The sequence below is a fragment of the Macaca thibetana genome, chromosome 9, assembly GCF_024542745.1.
Source record: "Macaca thibetana thibetana isolate TM-01 chromosome 9, ASM2454274v1, whole genome shotgun sequence".
Lineage (NCBI taxonomy): Eukaryota > Metazoa > Chordata > Mammalia > Primates > Cercopithecidae > Macaca > Macaca thibetana.
This window is the reverse complement of record NC_065586.1, coordinates 23,129,743-23,151,622: the sequence shown is the minus strand read 5'-3', so window position 1 is coordinate 23,151,622 and position 21,880 is coordinate 23,129,743. Positions and strand designations below refer to the sequence as shown.

Here is a 21,880-nt window from a genome sequence, read left to right as displayed (position 1 = left end):
GTTGTAAGTTATCCTGAAACCTTCTTACAAGGTAATCACTGTTTGCATAGAGATTTAAACCGAAGTCTTCAATAGCATTAAACGCCTGCACAGACCCCGTGTGACAAGCATGCAAAGCCATGTTAATGTTCAGAATATGAATTGCCTCTGGGTGGCTCCTCCACCAAGCAGAAAACCAACTGTGTGGATATCCGTGTGCCTGATGGACTCCATGCGGCTCCCAGCCTGAAAACGTCACCACTTTGACATGTGATGTGCTCCTCATGACACTGGCAGCACTGACACTGGGAAATGCCACAAAGGCAACAAGCCCCCCTCCTTAGCCATGCACTCTGCCACCCCCTGGCGCTGCCCGTCCTGGTCCCCCCAGCCTGCCTAGTTACAGGCGGACAGCACTTCAGACACACACAGAGGGAAGTGTGGGTGGAGGGGCCCCAGCTGCCTCCCCGGACACAGCCTCCATAATGAATTGACCTGAATGATGAGGGCACACAAACAGTATGATATGCATTATTCCTGTCAATAAAATGTCCCCATGTGTTGAGGTCTTTGTACAGAATGTACTGGAGCCTTTCTTCCAGCAAGCTCTATTTAGGCTCCTTCCTTTTTACTATTCTTATTATAAGTGTGTAATAGAATTCAGAAAATTATATGATAGCTTTTCTGTATCTGTATTGTCCTTGTCTTGCATATTTAAATCCTTGGCTCCCTGCTTAGAAATATGGCATTCTCGATCTTTTAGGAATCTTTTCCCAAGGAAACCAGCTCTCCAAAATCAAACGCAGAAAAGGAAAATTTGGAGTACAAACTGGAAAATGAGAGGCTGCTTCAGATCATTTCAGAGCTTGAAGAAGAAATCCAGATCAATCTAAAAGAAAATTCAGGATTAGGTAACATTTTGAAATCACCTTTGAGAAAAATCTATGTATTGATCACGTTGTAAAGCTCATAACTATGTTTGTCTTTTCCAAACATACATTTGTTTGGTTATTTACATTTAAGAGATCAATTTCATAGCCATCTTTGCTTTTTATTGAAGGTAGCATTTCTTACATGGGACAGAGGATATGTTTGTAGTTGTATCCCTGAGCCATGTCATGTTAACTCAGGATGTTGTTTCAAGACAGACATTGGCCTTTGCAAAAATTTGCTAATCAATGCTCCATTTCACTTAGAAATACTATAACCAAATAGAAACTTTTGCTGATTTGTTTCAGATGCTTAACTGATTATCTGAACTTGATAACACTTAAATACTGAAGAGTACATATAGGGATATGCTTTGTGGGGAAAACAGAGTTAGCCTTTCAGGAAAGTATGCTACTATTTAGTAGTTACTTCAATTTTTGATACGAAGTTTAAATATACAATTTTGTTTGTATACTTTATACCCCTTTTCTTTCATACCACACGCGTTGGTGAAAGTTGTGTTTAAATCACCGAAGTTGTTAGAACATGTGGAAAAGGGAAAAAAGTAATCACCAAAGTGAGATTGCTTTAATGTATTTTTTCATTTAACTGTGATCCGTGTGATTATGTTAATTACATGATGTTGTCTTTAATCTGCTTATTCAAAGCAATGAGCAGGCAATAAAATGAATTATAGCAAAATATCAATGAAATGAGATATATTATATTAATATTATCCCTTGGATGTAAAATTCTACCATGCCAGTATAGTCTCGTTCTCTTCTGCTGTGGCATAGTGAGGCCTTTTAGTTTTGGGTCGTTCTTATTAAGTCATAAACTGCCACCTGCTAAAGCTCTTTGCATTGGCTGTGACTAACAGCAAAAATGTCCATCGCTAGTATTGATGAAAAGCTTTCAGCCCTCAGCCACACTTGGATCTTGAACTTACTTCTTAATCCCTATCTGACCAGCCATCTGAACAGCAGGAAGAAGGCTGTGAATGTCAAGGGCAGTTGTGAAGGTCACAGTCCTGCTAGGCCTTGTGTCCACCATGTCTGCTAGTGCCCCACAGCCTGCCCTGAAGCAGGCCGTTTAAATACAGGGGCATAAGCATGTAATTTCATGGTTGGCCTCTCTCTCCTTTTGTTTACAGAAGATGAACTTATAAGTATGAAAGAGATGGCAGAAAAGGATCAAAAAACTATTCAAAAGGTACTATAATGTTTTTACGTTGATAAATGACTCTTTTAAATGGAACTATAGGCGCAATTGGCCAAGTAACACTGTGTCCAGAGTGTCTTGTGACATAGAGGAAAATTGATCCACGTATTTAATCTCTCCCCACTATTTGGGAAGGGTTACTAGAAGCAAATAAGGACTCCATCTTGAAAACTCATGTATAGATACTTCTTTTGTTTGGAATCACTGACCATCTGCCTTGTTGATTTTAAGGCACCGAAGTTACATGACACAGAGAAGTCTGAAGATGAGCTCGCAGTTGAGGAAAAAATTATATTAAAAATGAACAGTCTTATTTTCAGATCAGATGTTGGTTGATGTTCATGGATGAGCTGGGCTTATGTTATCTGGTAAATATTTAGAGCAGGGAATTCTTTTGGTAGAACAAAAATCAAGATTTCCAAGGTGGGGTGCAATGGCTCACCCCTGTAATCCTAGCAGCTTTGCAGGCCAAGGTTGGAGAAACTCCTGAGCCCAGGAGTTCAAGGACAGCCTGGAAAACATAGTGAGACCCCGTCTTTATAAAAATAAAAAATATATAGCCGAGTGTGGTGGCACATATCTGTAGTCCCAGCTACTCGGGAATCTGAAGTAGGAGGATTGTTTAAGCTCAGAAGTTCAGGGCTGCAGTGAACTAGAATTGTACCACTGCACTCCCGCCTAGACAACAGAGTGAGACCCTGTCTGAAACACACATACACATACACCACCAACCCCCACAACAACAACAACAACAACAACAACAACATTTCCTAGTGCATTCAATTGAATTCAGTAGGATCTCAGCAATTCCTGCTCTCCCTGCACACGTGGGGCTCCCCCACTCTGTTCTTGTTTACCCGCAAACTTCCCTGTTGTGGCTCTCAGTTGCCATTCTGTTATGGTCTATCTTCCCTGCCCTACTGGAGGCTCCATAAGGGTGGAAACTGCTCTATCTGGTCTCTTAGTGGGGAGCACAATGCCCGAGGCACTGAAGAATACTCCAAGAGATGAATAGAATAAGAATGCATTTATAGTTCATACAGTTTACAGATAAATAAGCAGATTCACATCCCCAAATTATTCCAAATAAACATAAATGTCTTCCAGTAACTGAACCGAGTATCCAATTTTAAGTTAAAATGGATTAAAATCAGACAAAATTAAGAATTTAGTTTCACAGTTGCACTAGCCACATTTGAAGAGCTCAGCCACCACATGTGCTTAAGTTCAGGTACAGATTTCAACCAGGCCTGATATTGCCATTCAAGATATTCTTTTTAAAATTTTTTAAAATTTTTTGTCCTTTATTTCTTCTAAAAGATAGGATACATGTGCAGAATGTGCAGGTTTGTTACATAGGTATACATGTGCCATGGTGGTTTGCTGCACCTATTGACCCATCCTCTAAGTTCTCTCCCCTCACCCCCACCCCCCACCAACAGGCCCTGGTGTATGTTGTTCCCCAGTCTGTGTCCATGTATTCTCAATGTTCAACTCCTACTTATGAGCGAGAACATACGGTGTTTGGTTTTCTGTTCCTGTGTTAGTTTGCTGAGGATGATGGCTTCCAGCTTCATCCATATCCCTGCAAAGGACATGATCTCATTCCTTTTTATGGCTGCATGGTATTCCATGGTGTATATGTGCCACATTTTCTTTATCCAGTCTATCACTGATGGGCATTTGGGTTGGTTCCATGTCTTTGCTATTGTAAATAATGCTGCAATAAACATACGTATGCATGTCTCTTTATAGTAAAATGATTTATATTCCTTTGAGTATATACCCAGTGATGGGATTGCTGGGTCAAATGGTATTTCTGGTTCTAGATCCTTGAGGAATACTCCATACTGTCTTCCCCAATGGTTGAACTAATTTGCATTCCCACTAACAGTGTAAGAGTGTTCCTATTTCTCCACAATAGGTACCAGCATCTATTGTTTTCTGACTTTTTAATAATCACCATTCTGACTGGTGTGAGATGGTATCTCATCATGGTTTTGATTTGCATTTCTCTGATGATCAGTGATGTTGAGCTTTTTTTCACAAGTTTGTTGGCCATGTAAATGTCTTCTTTTGAGAAGTGTCTGTTCATATCCTTTGCCAACTTTTTGATGGGGTTGTTTTTTTCTTGTAAATTTGATTTAGTTCCTTGTAGATTCTGGGTATTAGACCTTTGTCAGATGGGTAGATTGCAAAGATTTTCTCCCATTCTGTAGGTTGCCTGTTCACTCTGATGATAGTTTCTTTTGCTGTTCAGAAGCTCTTTACTTTAATTAGATCCCATTTGTCAATTTTGGCTTTTGTTGCAATTGCTTTTGGTGTTTTTGTCATGAAGTGTTTGCCCACGCCTATGTCCTGAATGGCATTGCCTAGATTTTCTTCTAGGTTTTTATGGTTTTGGGTTTTACATTTAAGTCTTTAATCCATCTTGAGTTAATTTTTGTATAAGGTGTAAGGAAAGGGTCCAGTTTCAGTTTTCTGCATATGGCTAGCCAGTTTTCCCAGCACCATTTACTGAACAGGAGGTCCTTTCCCCATTGCTTGTTTTTGTCAGGTTTATCAAAGATCAGATGGTTGTAGATGTGTGGTGTATTTCTGAGGTCTCTGTTCTGCTCCATTGGTCTATATGTCTGTTTTGGTACCAGTACCATGCTGTTTTGGTTACTGTAACCTTATAGTATAGTTTGAAGTCAGGTAGTGTGATGACGCCAGCTTTGTTCTTTTTGTTTAGGGATTGTCTTGGCTATACGGGGTCTTTGATTCCACATGAAATTTAAAATAGTTTTTACTAATTCTGTGAAGAATGTCAATGGTAGTTTGATGGAAATAGCATTGAATCTATAAATTACTTTGGGCAGTATGGCCGTTTTCATGATATTGATTCTTCCTATCCATGAGGATGGAATGTTTTTTCATTTGTTTGTGTCTTCTCTTATTTCTTCACTCAAAATATTCTTATATTTTAGATAAAACTACTTTTAAGAAGTATTTTTCAAAGAAATGGTTACCCTGATTGGTCAGAGGTGGGAGATGTTTCCCTGATAACTGAATCCCTCACAGGTTTTCACAAGGGGAGTTCATTTTCTTAGGCTTCACCCTATTTGCAGTGATAATAATGTAAATTCCATTTAACCTTCTTGGCATCAACCTCTAAGGTCAGAAATGAAATCTCAGCCTTCTAGTTTCACTTCATAACCAACCAGGGAACCGTCACCTGTCCCTCCTTTCCTCCCTCTTTTCCTCCCTCCTTTCCTTCCTCCTTTCTCCCTCCGTTCCTCCCTCCCTCCTTCTCTTCCTTTCCTTCGTTCCCTCCCTCCCTCCCTCCCTCCCTCCCTCCCTCCCTCCCTCCCTCCCTCCCTTCCTTCCTTCCTTCCTTCCTTCCTTCCTTCCTTCCTTGCTTGCTTCCTTCCTTCCTTCCTTCTTTCCTTTCCTTCCTTCCTTGTCTCAGTCTCATTCTGTCCCCAAGGCTGGAGTACAGTGGTGCGATAATATCTCACTTGCAGTCTCAAACATCCAGGCTCAAGCAATCCTCCCATCTCAGATCCCAAAGTAGCTGGGACTAAAGAGGAGTACCACCACACTTGGCTAATTTTTTATTTTTTATTTTTGTAGAAACAGGCTGGTCTCAAACTCTTGGCCTCAAGTGATGCTCCCACCTCATCCTCCCAAAGTATTAGGATTACAGGTGTGAGTCATTGCACTGGGCCTGGTTCTTTATTGAAAATGTTTCTCAAGCTCTTCAGTCTGTATTACCACTGGTAGAAATGAGTAGCATGTACTTCCTACTTTCTATAAGGAGTACAATAACAAATTCAAGCAAAAAAATAATCTCACTGGTAAGCCACCAATTGATGGCTGGCTATATCTGTGAGTTTAAATATGTCAGTTAAATGCTGCCTCAGCTTTCTAAATCTGCACTGTGCTATGGTGGCCCCTGGCCACATGTGGCTATTGAGCACTTGAAATGTGGCCAGTGCAAGTGAGGAACTAAGTTTTAATAATTTAATTTCCAATTCTTTAAATTCAAATTTAAAAACTCATTTCAATTCTTGGAAAACCTTTCTGTGTATTTTTGATAACTGGGATATGTGACTCTACTTTTTCATTTGTAAATTTTATGAAATCTGAATACAAATAAAGCATTTCCAATGAAAACGTAGCTCCCCAATTGAGATGTACTGTAAGTGAAAAATACACACTGGATTTCAAACACTTGGTGTAAAAAATGTGAAATGTCTCACTAATAATTTTCTATATTGAATATACATTGAAATAATAGTTTGAATATATATTGGGATAAAAACACATTATTAAAATTGCTTTTACCTATTTCTTTTGTCTTTTTAGCACAGCTACTATAAAATTCAAAATTATATATGACTCACATTATATTTCTGATAGCTCTGTTATGTATAATGTAATATATAAATATAATTTAATATATATAACTTATAATGTGATATATGTAACATATGTAATGAAATATATGTAACAAATTATATAATATAGTATAGCAGACTCCTAATCTGCTTGATTTTTAATTCTGTCTTTCTTTTCTTTTTTTTCTTTACATGCACTGGAACTTCTCATAGACATTGAATATAGGGACATTTTGGTACTGAGCAGAAAGAATCTAGAACCCTGGATTCCTGTTCCATTTCTGCCACTAGGTCCCCTGGGGCCAGTACCTGTCTTCCTCCTTCCTGTTTCTCCCATGTGTACTGTGTGGACTGAATGAGATAATGAATGTCAGCATGCTTTGTCAACTGGGAAGCAGTTCAGATGTTGTTGAACAAATGACAGCTGATATTTGCTGGGTTTTTTTCCAATATCCTGCACTAAATCAATTTGTTCAGCAATGTTTATTAGTTGCCTTTAAGTACTAGGCACTGTGCTACTGCTAGAAAAAATAAAATGCATGTATATACCTATGGTCCCTTCTGGGGACAGGTGAAGTCTACAGGGATAGACCAAAGCCATAGGGCAGTGAGATAGGGACTATAAGAGAAGTGTGTACTAGAGAAGAGATGCCTGGCCTCATCTGGAAGATTCTAGAAAAGCTTCACAAACAGTTCCACAACCTTTCTCATGTTCTTCTGTTGAGGCCCACTGGAGCTGATTTTTTAGGTTTTTTCTATTGTTTGCTTGCTTGTTTGTTTGGGGTTTTTTTGAGATAGGGTCTTTCTTTGTTGCCCAGGATGGAGTGCAGTGGCGTGATCATGGCTCACTGCAGCCTTGACCTCCTGGTCTCAAGCAATTCTCCCACCTCAATCTCCTGAGTAGCTGGTACTACAGGCATGCACCACACCTGGCTTATGTATTTATGTATTTATTTATTTTTGGGGAGATATTCTCTCACTATGTTGCTTAGGCTGGTCTTGAACTCCCGGGCTCAAGGGATCCTCCCACCTCAGCCTCCGAAAGTGCTGGGATCATAGGTGTGAGCCACCGTGTTGGGCTTTGGAGCTGATTTTTCCAGGCAGGCAAGAGAGTAGAAGAGCTGGGTACAGTGTATGAATGCATAAAGCCTGACATGGATTTGTGAAACTGCTTGTGATTGGGTGTGGCTTGAGAATGCAGTAGAAGTCTGATGAAACGATATAGGAAGAATCCGTAGTGGGGCAGACAGAGTGAGGAGACCAGGGGTGTGGGGAAGAGGGTGTAAGCAGGAAATGGAAGAATGGAAAGGAGCAACTCAGAAGACTTCAGATAACCATGTGTTTCCCCCACCTTTTTTTTTTTTTTTTTTTTTTCTTTTTAAAGCCCTGGATGCACTTAAAAACAGATTGAAAATGGGACTGAATTTGGGGAGGCTGACCTCTTGCCATCCATCTGGGCTAAGCATGGTCAGTTATGGAATTCGTAGCTTTTGTGTTTTAATTCCAAGAATCAAATACCAGCTGTATCTGTGCCTGTCTTCCAGCTGCTGCCACAGTAGAATCTGTTCTCATGAATTTCACTCTGGGAGGGAGACAGACCCGGAGTCAGAGAGCACAGTACAGGTGTGATAGCGTCAGGATGCAGAGAAGCAGACTTTGCTGTGCGGCACACAAGAGGCATTCCCAGCCTGTACTCTACGGGATCAGGGAAGGTTGGAGGAAGGATACTGCACTGGCCCCAAGAAGAGCTGTTAGAGTTAGCCAGCAAAGAGATGCGGGAGAGTTGAGAGGAGTATTCTAAGTACCACGCAAAAGCACCTTGTATGGGAAAGGGAGTGTGGTTTGCTGTAGATGAAGAGTACCTGAGAGCAAGGAGTAGCAAGGGGCAGAGGACAGTGGCAGAAGATTATATTCATGCAAAAAAGGTTTGAATTACCTTCTAAGTGCGTTGGAGAGCCTTGAACATTGCGGCAGGATCAGATTTGTGTTTCAGAAAGAAAATGAATGGGAGAGAGGAAAGCCGGGAACCAGAGTCCAGTGAAGGTGTTGCTTGGATAAACCAGGGAAACAATAAAGAACTGAAACAAGAACGGTGACACTGGGGATATTTATTAAATTAATACAGACATGAATTAATGAAATTGAATGCATATCAAAACGAAAGGTTGAATTTTACTAGCCTATAACACACACAAACAGCAACTGATCAATGTAAATACCAAGGCAAGTCACAAGGGAACAAGGGCCCTGCAGTGCATGGGGTTTTTGTTTGTTTTTTCATTTTTCATTTTTTGGGTACCTAGTAGGTGTGTATATTTACAGGGTATATGAAATATTTTGGTACAGGCATTACGATGTGTAATAATCACATGAGGATAAGTGGGGTATCCATCACCTCAAGCATTTATCCTTTGTATTACAAACAATCCATTTATACTCTTTTAGTTATTTTTAAATGTACAATTAAATTATTGACTATAGTCACCCTGTTGTGCTATCAAATACTAGGTCTTATTCGTTCTTTCTAGCCATTTTTTTTTTTTTGTACTGTTAACCCTATTACCCCACCCCTCACTACCCTTCCCAGCATCTGGTAACCATCCTTCTTCTTGTTATCTCCGTAAGTTCAATTGTTTTAATTTCTAGCTCCCACAAATAAATGGTTTGTTCGTTTGTTTAGAGACAGGGTCTTGTTCTAGGCTGGAGTGCAGTGGTATGACCATAGTTCATTGCAGCCTTAAATTCCTGGGCTCAAGCAATCCTCCTGCTTCAGCCTCCGAAGTAGCTTGGATTATAGGCACATGCAACTGTGCCCAGCTAATTTTTGTATTTTTAGTAGAAATGGGGTTTCACCATGTGGGTCAGGCTGGTGTTGAACTCCTGACCTCAGGTGATCCACCTGCCTCAGCCTTCCAAAGTGCTGGGACTATGAGTGTCAGCCACTATGCCCAGCCTAAAAAAGTTTTTGTGTGGAGACCTGATACCAAGTCTCAAACTCTTGGCCTCAAGCAATCCTCCTGCTTCAGCCTCTGAAAGCACTGGGATTACAGGTGTGAGCCACTGCACCCAGCCCAGTGTATGCTTCTGATAGCTATTTTCAATTGGTATAAATGTAGTTTGATATGCACATAGATATAACGCAAAACCCTAAAATAAGAGATGGGTCACATAAAACATTAGGCAAAATTGTTCTTTTTGACAGAGTAGGACTTGCTTTATTGTGATGTTACATTTTGATGGTGTGGGGTGAGGAAAGGTGTAAATAAATTGGTATTTTCTGTGTATATTTTACTTGCTTACATAATAATTCTATAATAATGTAAGATGATCATCTGTAGAAATTTAATTTTCTTTTGATCGGATTGAGATCCATTTTTCTCATATTGAAGTATGTTTCACTAAATTCTCTTGAGGAGAGATGTTAGATGTTCTGTTCTTATCTTTAATAAAAATATAATTTCTTCTCTTTCAGTTAATGGACAGTAGAGAAAGATTAAGAGAAGAGCTTAATTATGAAAAATCATTAGTTCAGGATGTGGTAAGATGATTTACATTATTTCCTAACTATTTGAATTCAGGAATTTAATTTAACCATGAAGGTTTTATAAACTTTATTTGTGATTATTTCCTGTGAATGACTCATTTCACCTTTATTGGAAATCTAAGTACATGTATAATTATAAACATTTGTAAATGGTCATTTTAAAGAAAGCAGTTTGAGTAGCACAGCAATAAATATGCTTACTAGAGTCTTGTGTAAGAAATAGTATTACCATTTAAAACCATGTATAAAATTTCTGCATTTTATTATGGAGATTTAAAAAAAAAAAAAACAAATAGGAGAGCCCACTATTTTGAAGGAATTGCTATTTTCAGTTACAAATTGCCGTAAGTGACAATAAAAAAGAGCCCAGCTAGATATTTTGGCATTCTGTGTTAGTCTCATAAGAAAACACTGCCTTTTTATGTTCTTTTAAGAGAACTTTCCAGACGGCTGGTCTTTTATCAGTTGACTACCCAGCCCCCAGCCCCCCCACAGCAGCCCCCCGCCCAGCTTATGGTGGCGTATTTGGCTTTCAGCTGATTACCACTAGTATGTCTTTGTTACAGTAAACTGACTGTGTTTATTATAATAAAAAATAAAACACAGCTTGACTTGCGTTCTAAATGTGCTTGAAAAGAATATGATACTGTTTGGAAGAGAAAAGGTTGCTCATAGGAAATCAACACTTCAGATATTGAAACATTCGCTTTTTTACAGCTTGTCACACTTTGTGCCAAGTCATGACTGTTTCCCTAACTCTGTTTTGTTACTCTCAGCACCCTGTGTTTTGGGTTCCTTGTCATAGAAATTAATGCAAAACAATTCTCCTGGATTACAATAAAGCCTTCTATGAAACCAACTTGGGAATGCAGGCAACGAAAAAAATTTATGGTTGGCGATTCACAAAAACCATGTGTTAACAAATGTGTTATTTTGAGCCTGCTACTTTTAAATACCTGGCATATAAAAATAGACTCCATTATTTGAGTCTACTTGGTGAATTTCTTCTACCTCCACCCCCACTCTCTTCTGTCATTCCTCCAAAGTTCAGGCTTTACTTTGGAAAACAAACAACTAAATAAATGTGCATATTGTCATTAAAATTGGAAGTGTTTTTATAGAGTGGAAAGCCAGTGTTATATTGTTTGTTAGCAGCAATAGAGAAGAAATTAAACTACTCAGTCAGTGAATTTGTGCCTATACTAGGAGCAGATCCCATACTCTGAATTACTTCGCCTCTTTAACTGTAAGCCTTTAACGGGTGCTATTGTATTGCTCACAGGGGAACCAATCACATTTTATTTTGTGGTTTAGAAGTTTGTTGCGCCCCAAGCTTGTTGCCAAGCAGCAAGAGCCTGCACCACAAACTCCACGACGGCGAAAGAGCCTTCAGGATGCCTAGACTAGTCTAGGAGCTCATGATTTCAATAGAGGGAGTGGGCCTGAGGTTCTTCATGTGATGGAGGTTTCCATTGCATACCCGCTTTGGACCCATCGAGGTCACTATTTCACCGCCTTCTCCCTATTCCTGCAAGGCATTCTGTTATTCACTTGGAGGCAGCCTGGTTTTGTTGTTGCTATTTGGGCTTCCTTCGTTTCTTGCTATCCGGCGTTTTTCCAGGACCTGGGATTTGTGATTGCACTGACAAGGAAGAGTGGGAGAAGGTGGAGTTGACCACCGTCATTCTGTAAAAATTTAAATACTTTCTAGCCAGAAGGGTTTTGTTACATGCTTGCCTATTATTATATTCCAGTGAAAGTTATTTTCTGACCTGTTAAGAGTGTAGTGCAAAAAGCCAAAGAACTGGTAGTAAAGAGGCACAATCAGTAAGAATATGTAAACTGACTAGTGTGGCAGCTCATGCCTGTAAGCCCAGTGCTTTGGGAGGCTGAGATAGGGGATTCGCTTGAGCCCAGGAGTTTGAGACCCCCCTGAGCAACATAGTGAGGCCCCGTTTTTATATAAAATAAAGAAGATTAGCTAGGCATAGTAGCACATGCCTGCAGTCCTCCTACTCAGGAGGCTAGGTGGGAGGTGTGAGGATCACTTGAGCCCAGAAGTTTGACACTGCAGTGAGCTGTGATCATGCCACTGCTTTTCAGCCTAGGCAACAGAGCAAGACCCTGTCTTTAAAAAAAAATAGATAAATAAATGCATATTTATTATTATATATAACATACACATATTTATTATTTATTTTATATATATAATATATATGTTAGGTAAGCGATGCAACCTAGAGTGATTGTATCCTTAGATTGGCTTTTGAGGAAGCATATGAAATAATTTTGGATCTTTCCATGATTCCTAGGCTAAGTGGCTTTCGTTTATTTTGAAGTTAACAAAAGAGAGGGCCCTCATCAGAAAAATATCATGATTGAACCCTTTCTCTTACTTCATTTCTATCTGCTTCATCCCAGTGCACCCTATTTCTTGGAACAATCCAGACTGGAGATGGGAAGGAAGTACATAGGTTGCCCTAGCCCTATCCCGGCCCGCGGGATAGTCGAAGCAGGCCCTGGAGGAGGGGGTGGGAATTTGGGGAACAAGAGATACGAGAAATGGAGACAAGACAGTGCTCTGATCAAGTCTCGTTTAATGGCGGTAATGCAGTGCCTTATATACACTTGGAGGGAAAGGGGTTGGGCCAGAGGCGGAGATGATCTCATCGCAGAGGGCGTGACCAAGTAGGTATTGGTTTCTCTGGTCGAAAGTCATGTTGCACCTGCGCTGTCAGGTAGTAATTTTCGCGGGCGCGGGAAAAATAGGTGAAGAAGAAGCAGGAAGAGCGCCATCTTTTATGAGGTATTAATACAGGGAAAAAAGGCAAAGATAGGGAGAAGGCGTGGGGTGGAAATGAATAGAGCTCAGGCGTTTTTAATCGTCAGTTATTATTCGCTATGGCCGGGGCGTGCAGCTCCGGACATAGCCCCATTCTAGGGGCACAGCAATGTTACCCTTGCAATCTCCCTTGCTCCCACAACTAGGTTCCTGATGCCTGCGTTCCCTCTGAGGCATGCCTCAAGCCTGTGCAGTCCTGTTATATGTCATGTGGCAGGGTTTGGCTATCCAGTTAGGAAACAGATGTTTTCAGTGGTCCATGCAAAGCCATGTTTACATGGAAGCTCTGCGAATAGTGTATCTTCATCAAGACAAACATGACACAAGCGTGACCCAATGTGACTGTCCCTGTATGCCATGGAGGGTAGAGGAGCAAGTTCTGCTGTCTGTGTGGTCCCTGTCTCACTGGCAGTGAGTCTGTGCCCGCTGGTCAGTCAAATGTGCTCCATGTAATCTTGGACATTTATTAGTCCTGCATAGCCTTCACAATCTACTTTTTAAAATAATATTTATAAAATATAGAGACAGGGTCTCACTATATTGCCCAGGCTGGTCTTGAACTCCTGGACTGAAGCAATCCTCCCGCCTTGGCCTCCTAAAGTGTTGGGATTATAGGCATGAGCCACTGTGACCGACCCACAATCCCCTTAGGAACTCAAAGAGCTAGAAGGCAAACCTTGTGAAAGGAAGAGCTCCCCTGAGGGTGTGTTGTTCAAAAGTCATCAGAATGAGCCCCATGAACTCTTGCAGCCATTCACCCTACCTGATATCAGCAGGTAGATTTCTCTCTTTACAATCAGGAGATTCAGACAAGGATGCCTCAGAGTTCCGTTCCTTCTGTGCTGTTCCTTCTCCCTGAACTGACCTCTCTTGGTCAGCACCTGGTTAGGTCCTCTCATCTTTCAGGTCAGAGGTCAGATGCTGCCTCCTCTGGGAAACCTCTCCCACCCTGACTTCCCTTGCCTGGAAGAGGTGCCCACCCTCATGCTGGCATGGCACACAGTTTTCCTCTTGTGGCTCTCGTCACATTCTGTAGAGATGGCCTGTTATCTTACCTGCTATTTCCATTCTGTGAGCTATGGTTTCACCCCTAAAACCTAACATGGTGGCCCCCATGGAGTAGATGGCCAGTAAATATTTGTTGTGAGTAAATGATAGAAGGGATAACAAAAAATAGTTGAGAGTGGCTTAACCCACACTATATATGGCATGAACTATATGTACTTTAATAAGCCCATAATACTGGTAATACATATGTGACACAGCTATACAATATAGAGAGGACCTGCAGTGGGATTTCCAGGATTAATTTCCAGGTTCCATTCCAGTGGTTCTCAAACTTTTTGGTCTCAGGATCTCTTTACACTCTTAAATATTTTTTGAGGTCCCCCAAGAAAATTTGGTTTAGATGGTGATATAGTTTGGATGTGTGTTCCCATCAAAATCCCATATAGAAATGTAAGCTCCAGTGTTGGAGTGGGGGCCTTGTGGGAGGTGATTGTATCATGTGGGCAGATTTCTCATGAATGGTTTAGCACCATCCCCCATTATACTGTCTTCACTATAGTGAGTGAGTTCTGGTGAGATCTGGTCATTTAAAAGTGTGTAGCACCTCCCGACTTCTCTCTGTTGCTCCTGTTCCCACCATGTGAGACACCTGCTCCCCCTTCACCTCCCACCATGATTGGAAGCTTCTTGAGATCTCCCCAGAAGCAGAAGCCCCTATGCTTCCTATACAGCCTGCAGAACCGCGAGCCAATTAAACCTCTTTTCTTCATAAATTACGCAGTCTCAGATATTTCTTTATAGCAATGTGAGAATATACTAACACAGATGGGTTTTATCTGTTGATATTTACCATATATGAAAGGAAAACATAATCAAATTATTTGTTAAGTGACTTAAAAATAACAACACTAAACTCTTCACATGCTGACATAAATGCCATATTGTTTATAAGAAAATCTTTCCCAACACAGAAAATGTTTAGCAAAAGTGGCTTTGTCTTACATATGTGTGTATTTTGTATACATGTGTGTGTATTTTTTTTTTTTTTTTTTGAGATGGTCTTACTCTGTCACCCAGACTGCCGTGCAGTGGCACAATCATGGCTCACTGCAGCCTCGACTTCCTGGGCTCAGGTTATTCTCCTGCCTCAACCTCCCAAGTAGCTGGGATGACAGCCACGCACCAACACGTCTGGCTAATTTTTCTATTTTTTGTAGAGACAGGGTTTTGCCACATTGCCCAGGCTGATTGTAAACTCCTGGGCTCAAGTGATCCACCCACCTCAGCCTCTTAAAGTGCTGGAATTACAAGCATAAGCCACAATACCCAGTCACTTATTTCTGTAAATTTCTTTAGTATTTGGTTTCCTGGAAATTATTTAAATTCTCATAGATACTTCTGTATTCTCTGCCATGATAAATATCACATAGCTTTTGAAAAACTCCAGTGTCCACTCATGAGACCATGAGAATGAAGAAACAGTGACTAATCTGTTAGTATTATTATGAGAATAATTTAGGCCTCACAGAACCCCTAAGGTTTGGGGCACCTTAGAGGTCCTTGGACCACACGTTGAGATCTGCTGCCTTATTTAATAAGGAAAAACTCTTAGCCAGGTGTAGTTAAGTGAAATGTCTTTATCCGTTTGTGATTCTGATCCTCTTCGTTTGTTTTCATTTAATTTATTTATTCATCGATTCCTTTCCCTGGCACATCGCTGTTAGAGTGTTACACTTTCTAATACACTTACTAATACTAATATATTTACATAAATATAAGCCATTACTCCTGCGCTCAGGGAGGCGGTTCAAATTTCCACATAAGGAAATTGCCATTTATCTCTCGCAATGTGGTGATTGGGCCAAGTGCTCCCCATGGGCAATATCTTGTGTTGTGCTGTTGTATTCCTAGATGGAATGCAAGGGTACAGGCGTACATACCTCTAGAATGTGTGGTGCAGGTATAAAGTTTATTGATTAAAAACTTACAAGAAGAAAATTAACAGACAGGACACACTCCTTTGGTCTTTTATTAGCCCACCAAGAGGAAAGCTTGGGTAAGGTGAATCACAGGAATTGCTGTGGGAGAGGGATCCCCCCGACACACCACTTTATATATTTATAGGGAAGTTGGCTATCTACCACACTATATGACAGTGGGAGCTTCCTGGCCAGGGAATTGTCTTTCTAAAAAGGGGAGCACCCAGAGCTGAGCTAGAGGAGGTGACGTCAATGCCTTCTGTATGAACAGGAGTTCTGCAGGTCTTCCAGAGGCTCCCTTTATCCCCACTGAGCCATTTCACTGACCAAGCAACAGAGTGAGGAAGGAGTTACTGGGTCATGGGTTTGTCTGTTCCCACTAGTAATGTGTAAAGTTTCCTTCCCTCCTCAGAGAAAAGAGGAGTGGATTATTCACACCTACACTCAGTGATGAAAGCATTGATCATGACTGATAGGGTGACCAGCTCATCCTGGTTTGTTCATTCTTAGCACTGAAAGCCCTACATCCTGAGAAACCCCCTCAGTCCTAAAAAGCACCAGGATAGTTAATCACCCTAATAGGAAGAAACCTGGAAGCTTCTTCTGTTAGTCCAGGGATTCCAAATAAACCTAAGTTCATGTATCACCTCCAATGTATTGAGAGAGAATTCTGAGGCAGAATGGAAACTCTGTGGGAAAAAGGGCTCAAACTTTTAAAAATTAACCATATTGATATTGATTGCAGGGAAAACTTATCCCTGAGCTGGCATTCAAAGTGACTCCCACCCAAATTTTTTAAAACCTCAAAAAATTCTAGATACAGTATTGCAAACATCTTTGTAAAAGCATAAAAAAATGACCAGGGACATGGGGCTTACCTGGTCAAAAGTCAAACATCAAGGGAAACACAGAGGGGTCAGTTGAGGTTTCCAAGCTGACTGTCCTGAGGGGATTTACTTATCTGCACTAAACAGAAGTCACAGTGCAGGGCATGCTAGAGTGCCTGCGTGTGTGTGTGTGTGTGTGTGTGTGTGTGTGTGTGTGTGTGTGTAGGGGTAATCAGCAGTGATCTCTTGCGTTAGGCTGTGAACCAAAGGTTATTCCTGCTGGATGAACATGAGCAAATGTAAACCTGAAACCTACCTAATACCCAGAGGCCTGCAGGGGAGAGTTGCCTCTGTACAGAGAAACACAAGGGGGACAATCTCTTCCTGAAGTGTTTTGAGAGACAGGACTTACAGGGGATTTGCAACTCAAGTTTGTATTCACAGAACCTCAAACCTTCAGTTTAGTTAATTTGTTTGTTTTTCAGAGATGGGATCTTGATATCTTGCATAAACTGATCTCGAACTCCTGTGATCAAGCAATCCTCCCACCTCAGCCTCCCAAGTAGCTGGGACTACGTGCCACTGCACCTAGCATCAGTTTGGTTTTAAGTGAATAGAAAGTACCCCTGAAAGAAGCAAATGGAAATACTCTCTATAAGGAGTACTTTAATCCTAAGCCTCAGAGAATTCCCAGAATTCTCTACCCTACAATTATAGGAGCAACTAATATCACATAGTCAAAGATAAGGAAGCACACAAGGAAATAAGAAACCACCTGTATGTTGCAGGAAGCCAGGGACCCCGAACAGAGGGACCGGCTGAAGCTGCAGCAGCAGAACGTAAACTGTGAAGATTTTATGGACATTTATGAGTTCCAAAAATTAATACTTTTATAAATTCTCATGCCTGTCTTTACTGCAGTCTTTGAACATAAATTGTGAACATTTCATGGACATTTATTAGTTCCCAAAATTAATACTTTTATAATTTCCTATGCCTGTCTTTAATCTCTTAATCATCATCTTCATAAGCTGAGGATGTATGTCACCTCAGGACCCTGTGGTGATTGCATTAACTATACAAATTGTTTGTAAAATGTGTGTTTGAACAGTATGAAATCAGTGCACCCTGAAAAAGAACAGAATAACAGCGATTTTCAGGGAACAAGGAAAGATAACCATAAGGGCTGATTGCCTGCAGGATCGGGCAGAATAGAGCCATATTTTTCTTCTTGCAGGGAGCCTATAAATGGATGTGTGAGTAGGAGAAATATTGCTGAATTATTTTCCCAGTAAGGAATATTAATAATTAATACCCTGGGAAAGGAATACATTCCCAGGGGTAGGTCTATAGATGACTGCTCTGGGAGTGTCTGTCTTATGCAGCTGAGATAAGGGATGAAATACGCCCTGGTCTCCCGCAGTGCCCTCAGGCTTACTAGGATTGGAAAATTCCAGCCTGGTAAATTCTAGTCAGACCAGTTGTCTGTTCTCAAACCCTGTTTCCTGTTAAGATGTTTATCAAGACAATGCATGCCTAGCAGGACACAGACCCTCATCAGTAATTCCAATTTTGCCCTTGCCTTGTGATCTTGCTCTGCCCTTTGCCTTGTGATCTTGTATTGCCCTTTGAAGCATGTGATCTCTGTGACCCACTCCCTATTCATACACCCCCTCTCCTTTTGAAATCCCTAGTAAAAACTTGCTGATTTTGCAGCTCGGGGTCACCATCACGGTCCTACCATTATGTGATGACACCCCCGGAGGCCCAGCTGTAAAATTTCTCTCTTTGTACTTTTTCTCTTTATTTCTCAGATCGGCCAACACTTGGGGAAAATAGAAACAATGTATGTTGAAATATTGGGGGCTGGTTCCCCTGATTCCTGTGAGAAACAATACAGAGTAAAAACGACTACATGGACTTCAGAAGTTCGAGTTTTCCAACAATATTTACTGTGTATGGTAGTTTGCCTCCAAAAGTGGAGCAGGACTTGGTCCTAGTCAAGAAACTGGCAATATATATGCCTAGTTGGATTTCAAAATTACTATGGACCAGCTATTGCTCTATGCCTCCTTCTTCCCTTGAATGGAGTGGGATCTCTAGTGCTTATCCTATGTCCCACCATGGAACATTGGCTGTGTGGGGACAGATAACTTGTCTCTTTAGTTTCTGTATCTTCAGATCAAGAGAGATTGTACTTAGGGAGCCTCATCTGCACCTGGACTTGATTTAGATAATGAGATTCCAGACTTCAAGCTGATGCTATAGTACAATGAGATTTTTTAAGGCCTTGAGTGAAGATAAATATATTTTGTTCATGGGAAGGATATAAAATAATGGAGTCAAAAGGCAGGTAGATGAAGGAAAAGCATTTGAGGGACTCCAGTTTCCATTCATGATAAAAAATACTCTCAGCAAACTGGGAATAGAAGAGAACCTCTCAAGCTGATAAAAAATATCTACAAAACACACTATTATCATGGTTGATAGTGAAAGGATGAAGATTTTGACTCTGAAGTCAGAAATATGACAAGAATTCCTGCTCTTATTACTTCCCTTCAACATTGTGTTTTAAGTCCTAACCAGTGCAAAAACGCGCACACACAAAAATAAATAACATCCAGATAGGGAAGGAAGAGGTAGAACTTTTTAAATTCCCAGATGACATGATCATCTCTATAGGAAATCCTAACAAATCTACAAAAAAAAAAGCTACTAGAATTAATAAGTGAATGCAGAATGGTTGCAAATATCAAGATACAAAAATCTTGTACTTCTATATATAAACAATGAACAATCAAAAATTGAAATTTTGAAAAACACCGGTTATGATAGCATCAAACAATATGAAGTGCTTATGGATAAACATGACAAAATATGTGCAAAACATGTACAGTTAATATACTGCTGAAATAAATTAAAGACTTAAACAGATGCAGAAATATTTCCATTGTTCATGATTCAAGAGATGCATATTATCAAGCTGTCAATTCTCTCCAGATTGATTTATGGATTCAACACAGTCCTAATCAAAATCCCAGCAGGGTTTTTTGTTGTTGTTGTTGTTGTTGTTGAAATCAACAAGCCTATCCTAAAATTTACATAGACATGCACAAGACCTGGAATAGCTGAAACAATTTTGAAAAAGAACAAAGTTGAAAGATGCACACACCTGGTTCAAACTTGCTGTAAAACTATAGTAGTCGAGGTAAAGTGGTCTTGGCATAAGGAGAAACATAGATTGCTGAAATAGACTAGAGAATCCAGTAGTAGACCCTATGGATTGTATATAATGAATTGATTTCTGACCAAGATGCAAAGGCAATTCAAGTAGTAAGGATAATCTTTTCAACAAACAGTACTGGAACAATTGGACAGCAATAAGCAAAAAATGAACCTCAACCCTTACCTGACACCTCATATTAAAGTTAACTTGAAATGGATCAGAATTGTAATAGCTGAAACTACACAACTTCTAGATAAAGACATAAGAGAGAATCTTAGTGATCTCAGATTTGGCAAAGATTTCTTAAATAACAAATTACAGTTTATCAGAAATTTAAAAAGTTTAGCCAGGCATGGTGGCTCGCACCTGTAATACCAACACTTTAGGAGGCCGAGGCTGGCAGATTGCTTGAGCCTAGGAGTTGAAGACCAGCCTGGGCAACATGGTGAAACTTCATCTCTATAAAAAATAGAAAAATTAGGCAGTCATACTGGCATGCACCTGTAGTCCCAGATACTTCAGAGGCTGAGGTGGGGGGATCACGTGAACCCAGGGAGGTCAAGTCTGCAGTGAGCCCTGGTCACACCACTGCACTCCAGCCTGGGTGATAGAGCAAGACGTTGTGTCATACAACAACAACAAAAAGTTTACTGTTCAAAATGTTTTTCTTTTAATGAAAAAACAAACCACAGAGTGGGAGAAAATATTTGCAAAATATCTTTAACAAAGAATTTGCATCTAGACTATGCAAATAACTCTTACAATGTAATAATATAAAAACAACTCAATTTTTTAAATGGCCAAACTATTTGAACAGGCACTTTATTTAAAAAGATATATAGAGGCAAATGATGACATAAAAAGATGCCCAACATCATTAGTCTTTAGGGAGATACAAATTAAAATCTCAATGAAATATCACTATATACTCACTAGCCTGGCTAAAATTTAAAAGGTCGACCATATAAAGTGTTGTCAAGGATGTGGAGCAACTAGAACTCTCATTCTCTGCTAGTGGAAATGTAAAATATACATTTAGAAAAATGTTTTGACAGCTAAAAGAAATTTCTAAAATTCTGTACTTAACAGATGATCTGGCCATCACACTCCTTGGTATTTACCCAAGATAAATAAAAGCACATGTTCACACAAAGTCTTGGGTCACAAATGTTTGCACTTGTTTGTAGCAGCTTTGTTTGTAAGAGCAAAAAACTGGAAACACCTCTGGTATCCATTAATAGATAGAGGGGAGTCTAAGTCTCTTTGTAGGACTCTTAAGAACATGCTTTATGAATCTGGGTGCTCCAGTATTGGGTGCATATATGTTCAGGACAGTTAGCTCTTCTTGTTGAGTTGAACCTTTTACCATTATGTAGTGCCCTTTGTCTTTTTTGATCTTCATTGGTTTAAAGTCTGTTTTGTCAGAAACTAGGATTGTGACCCCTGCTTTTTTCTGTTTTCCTTTTTCTTGGTAAATTTTTCCCCCATCCCTTTATTATGAGTTTCTTTGAATGTGAGATGGGTCTGTTGAAGAAAGCATACTGATGGGTCTTGACTCTTTATCCAGCTTGCCATTTTGTGTCTTTTAATTGGGGCTCTGTCTCAGGGAGAGATCAGAGTTCTGTACATATAACCCTGGCTGGAGTTGCTGAAATTCCTGCAGGGAGGCCCCACCCAGTAAGGAGAGCTGGATCAGGGTTCCACTTAAGCAGTCTGGCCACGATTTCTGCACAGCAGCTGTGCTGCATTGTGCGAGACTTCTCCTCATCTGAACCACCTGGACTCCCTAGAACTGGCAGGCTAGAACAGCTGAGTCAACCAAACCGCAGAGATGGCGGCCGCCTCTCCCCCTGGGAATTTGGTCCATCTGAGGCCGTCTCCAACCTGTTGCTGCTGGCTGGCTGGAATTCCAGGTCAGTGGGGCTTAACCTGTGAGGCACCA

At 40.4% G+C, this 21,880-nt stretch overlaps 1 protein-coding gene across 1 annotated transcript in view; it reads left to right on the top strand.

The window, feature by feature from the left end:
• The window catches only part of C9H10orf67 (chromosome 9 C10orf67 homolog), a 142,051-nt gene that overhangs the window by 47,903 nt on the left and 72,268 nt on the right, over positions 1-21,880 (top strand). Inside the window, exons 7-9 of the mRNA XM_050803107.1 lie at positions 743-890; positions 2,063-2,121; positions 9,985-10,050. Coding sequence (XP_050659064.1) covers positions 743-890; positions 2,063-2,121; positions 9,985-10,050 — 273 coding nt within the window. The remainder of the gene's footprint in view (positions 1-742; positions 891-2,062; positions 2,122-9,984; positions 10,051-21,880) is intronic.